Source organism: Durio zibethinus, chromosome 10, assembly GCF_047325235.1.
Source record: "Durio zibethinus cultivar Kanyao isolate XHJ-2024 chromosome 10, ASM4732523v1, whole genome shotgun sequence".
Lineage (NCBI taxonomy): Eukaryota > Viridiplantae > Streptophyta > Magnoliopsida > Malvales > Malvaceae > Durio > Durio zibethinus.
Window position 1 is genome coordinate 18,518,132 of NC_143171.1, and position 4,524 is coordinate 18,522,655.

General features: G+C 29.3%; 1 protein-coding gene across 1 annotated transcript; it reads left to right on the top strand.

Annotated features, from left to right (window-relative positions):
- The first annotated feature begins 371 nt into the window (after nt 1-371).
- LOC111293206 (RNA-binding (RRM/RBD/RNP motifs) family protein) lies at nt 372-1,960 on the top strand. Its single transcript, XM_089766869.1, has 4 exons — nt 372-655; nt 784-995; nt 1,227-1,404; nt 1,520-1,960. Exons 1-4 carry the CDS (start codon nt 622-624, stop codon nt 1,687-1,689), a joined length of 594 nt encoding a protein of 197 aa, XP_089622995.1. The 5' UTR covers nt 372-621; the 3' UTR covers nt 1,690-1,960.
- Nucleotides 1,961-4,524: the final 2,564 nt, after the last annotated feature.

Genomic DNA, 4,524 nt, shown 5'->3' on the forward strand with positions numbered 1-4,524 from the left:
AATTGGAGGTAGGCTTAGAATCTAGACTATATACGTTGATTGCTCGGAAAATTATTTTGTGTTGATTTTTGGAAATTTTAATATTACCTTTTTAATGATAAATTTTAAGCTTTGTACAGTACATTTTAAAAAAATCAATTTAAGCGTATTTATTTATATTAATAAAAAGATATATATATTTAATAAATTTGAATCCAAATAACAAATGATCGAGGAACTTCATTTTAAGGCTTGAGTAACTCATATTCTTTACGTTAAAAAAAATCCTCATTTTATTTAATAATTAAAAATTATTTATGTTTGTATATATTGTGACGTGGCACATTCATTACCCTTGATTTTCTTTATAATGAGCTGGAAAATCTGGCCCCAAGGATGTTCAAATGCGATCTGAACTGGGAATGAGTTGAGCATTGCCCTTTCCCATCCCTAATAATACCCTATTTAATAGTTAATACCTGTATTAGAATCACCATTGGATAGCCTCGATTCTTCTGTGACTGAAACAGGTTCTGCAATTTCTCTCTCCGTCTCCGTGATTTTGATAAAGATAAAGAAAAAGAAAGAAGATCTCCTGGTACGACTGGCCGTTGTTTTTGTAGCTAGGGTTTTCCATCAACAATGTCAGGGAATTCTGGTTGCAGCGTCTACATAGGTCAGTTTCGCTTTAAGAATCAAAATCTCTACGTGTATTTATCTATGTATTAGAGGAATTGCTTAGTTTAGGAGAAATATATATATATATCTGAGTTTTTCTCTTTTTTTTTTTAATTAAAATAAAAGGTAATTTGGATGAGAGGGTAAGCGACAGAGTTCTGTACGATATTCTTATCCAAGCGGGGAGAGTAGTCGATTTATACATCCCTCGAGACAAGGAAACCGATAAGCACAAAGGATTTGCCTTTGCTGAATACGAAACTGAGGATATTGCCGATTATGCTGTCAGGCTTTTTTCTGGCCTTGTTACTCTCTATAATCGAACCTTGAAATTTGCGGTCAGTTTTTTTTCTTTATTTTATTTTATTTTAAATTTTGCTTCCTCTTTTATCATTGGAGAGTAAAATTTTCATTCTGTTTGCCTATTCTAAACAAGTACATGTCAAATCAGTTACAAATTGGCAAACTCAACTGTGTAAATGGAAAGATAAACCTTTGTGCGTGAGTCATAATCTTTTACTTCACGCTTGTTCGTATAGGCATCTAATATTGACTGAAATTCTTAACAGATTTCTGGGCAAGACAAATCTTCGCAGAACCCTCTCAATGCAGCCTTGCCCGCTTCAAATTCATCCTACAAATCCCGGCATTACCCTGGATTAGTTAACCACATGGAAATCTCTCAGCTGCCAATGAGGTTATCAACGCCTTCTAGGTTTCCAGATTATCCTGCACGCCACTCCCAAGGTAATTATGTCTTCTATTATTTGTTTCCTCTATTCTCTCCCCCCTTTCTTTTTTGAGAGTGTCACTGATTGGCCCATTGAGTTACATGAGTGCTAAAAAGCTTGTTTTCATCCAGTGCTGCCTCCCTCTGGTGTATCTCACCACTCTAATGGGTATGGATCACATTTCAATGATACCAATTATGATTACAGTCGAAGGGTTTTAGGGGCAACATTGGATAGCTTTAGTCGCTCTAGGTCACGCCGCTACAACACAAGTGACCCAATTTCATATCCTTCTTATTGATATTTATTATGACAACTGCACAAGGGTAAAATTCTTACCTGTTGCAATGAAAATTGATAGACCACTGTAGTATTTCGGATAAGATAAGTGGTAGAGTTGTGGGTAACAATAAGGGTTAAAGGATCTGTTGCAAGTTATTTTGTAGTGCCTAGCATTGTTTGCCATGTTGTGCATGCTAGAACTTCATTTTGTTTGGCGCTAATTCATTGTTTCACTTGCTTGAAAATGTTGTATTTGTTCTTTTTATATAGTTATGACTGGTTTTCTGCTATTAGGCTGAAACTGAAATAGCAAATTATTTTCTTGATTGAATTAACTTAAAGGATGAAACTAAAGGAATATGCTGTTTGGATATATAGGTTTCCTGTTTGGTAAAAGGAATTGGTGTATAATATGTTAATCTGTTATCACTAGGACTATTTCGTGAGCAAGAACTAAGCTACTAAAATGATGTGCATTAGGTACTCATTTTTCTTCTAGGTGCCAGGTAATCAATGTAGGTCCAGGTTGAGTGAGCTGTTTTAGCCATTCTTTGTTTTAATTTTCTTGTGAACATACTATTGGCTTGAAGTGGTGATGGGAGAGGGGGGGGGGGGGTGGGAGAGGGTGACAACAGTACCTAAAGGAATTAACAAGTTCTTTGGCCTAGTGGCTAAAGAGCTCTTAGGAGGATATAAAGGTTTTGGTTTTGAACCAAGATTTTCTCTTTTTCTCCCATGGGCTATGCCTATCTTATGTACAAAAAAAAAAAGGAGTTAACAAGTTTAGATATGATTGGTTTATAGGTTTTCTTGACTATTAAAGGCCTTTGTTCAGTTTGTGTAAAATTGGAAGGAATAAAATAATTTGTAAGAAAATTAAAAATGAAAAAAAATGTATAAAAGGTTACGATGCTTCATTTCTGTTCTTTTTTTTTTTTTTTTTTAACAAAATATGGTTAGATGTCTAAAATGAAGGTGGTAATTAATAGGTTAGCTGGTTAGGCATGTTCAACTTGTTAGGCTTTGGGTATAGGGGTGTTCATGATTTGGTTAAAATCGAATTAATCAATGGAATCAAATTAATTCGTTTAATCAGTCGATCACTGAATTAATTTTCAATTAATTGTTTAAAATGATTTTTAAGAAATTTTGATTTTTAGTTAATTTTGTTAGATAACTAAATTAATCAAAATATAATAAAACTCAATATAAAACTAAAAACATATGAATTGTATTTTATTTTATAAGTTAGAGTTTTTAACCTAATGTTTTGGTATTTGAGTACTTTGTTTGATAATTTTATTTAGTTTGTTTTAAATATTAGAATTTTTTTGAAAAGTCAAATATTAGAAATTAAGATTTTAAAATATAATATATCTTAAGGATATTTTATTATTTGATTGATAAAAAAATTAATCGAACCAATTGAATTTAATTTAGTCAATTAATTTTTGAAATTATAAATTTGGTCTAGTTAATGAAAATAAAATAAATTAATTCAATTTTAGATAATTTAATTTGAAATTAACCGAATCGATTGAATAAACACTTATATTTGGGTTACTTAATAGAGTTACTTTAGGTTGGCTGACTTTGGTTTTGAGTTTTTTGGAGTTTAGCTCACCTCTTGATTGGGTTGGTTTTACGTCATAGTGGGTTTAAAATCTGAATTGAATTATAGTGTCAAGTGGCCTTATGTTATTAACCTTAACTATAATGATAAATAATTTTTGTTTATATGATGAATTATGTCAAGGCAATATTATTAATTAATTTAATAATTTTAGTTATAAAATTTAATTTGAAAAAAAATTTCGAAAATTGGTAAATATTTATTTTAGTAACTATGTATTGGGTATTTTCTCCAATGTTTTACAATTTATCTTTTTGGTTTTAGCAGTTAGTATTTTTCTTTATGCAATTATGTCTCCGTTAACTAGACATTTTCTTTATAGATTAATTTAAAAAAAGCTATAGCACAAAATAAGTCTTTATACTTAATTAAATATGTTTTATAAATTTTTATTCTTTTATCAAAATCAATTGAGTAATTTATTAATTATTTACTATCAGTTAAACCTTTATTTATATGGAAGTTTTAATGTAGTTAACTCATTAGGAGGGAATATTGATTCCATATTTTTGTTGTTACATGCAATTTTATCCCTATTGGGAAGATAAATTAAAATTGTCAATTAGTTGTAGTAAAAAGATATAAACTCATGTTAAATGTAATTTAAGTATTTATCTTATATCTTAGCAAAATAAATAAATGATTAATTGTCGTGACCTTTAATTGTAGAAATTATAAGAAAGTAGGTTGTAAAAATTAATAGGTTAAGTGTTAGTCTAATCATAGCATTTTAATACTTAGAAGGAAAATTTTTTGCCCAATTATAAGGTGGCACGTTTTTTGAATTTTTGAATTATATTTAGTGATAATTTTTTTTGTGTTATTAAATAAATTAATCGAAATTTTATGAAGTTACATGTAAATCAAGATAAAACATGTGGTTTGGTCTATCAAAATCTAAATACTTTTAATTCAACCAATTAAAATTTTCTCATGAATCATTAGTTTTTCATTAGTTTTATCTGTAGATGAATTAAAATAATTTAGAAGTAAAATCAAACTCTAATCAATCAAATTCCCAAATTTTTATGGATTTCATCATTGAGTCTTCTTCAATACCTCTAGTTAAATCAAAGGAATTTGGAGATAAAATCAAAGAAGCTAAGTTGTTTTTTTAGAATTCTCTCACTTGCATCATTTGGTACTATAAATAGGAATTATTTTTTAAGCTTTTTGAAATACAATTTAGGGAAAGAAAGATCTAAAGACAAATGGGAAATA

Bases quoted from the DNA above. Each gene is read 5' to 3' on its own strand.
- LOC111293206 (XM_089766869.1), top strand. From the start codon at position 622: ATGTCAGGGAATTCTGGTTGCAGCGTCTACATAG. The intron at 656-783 runs GTCAGTTTCGCT...TTAAAATAAAAG, and splicing joins TGGTTGCAGCGTCTACATAG to GTAATTTGGATGAGAGGGTA. The intron at 1,405-1,519 runs GTAATTATGTCT...GTTTTCATCCAG, and splicing joins TCCTGCACGCCACTCCCAAG to TGCTGCCTCCCTCTGGTGTA.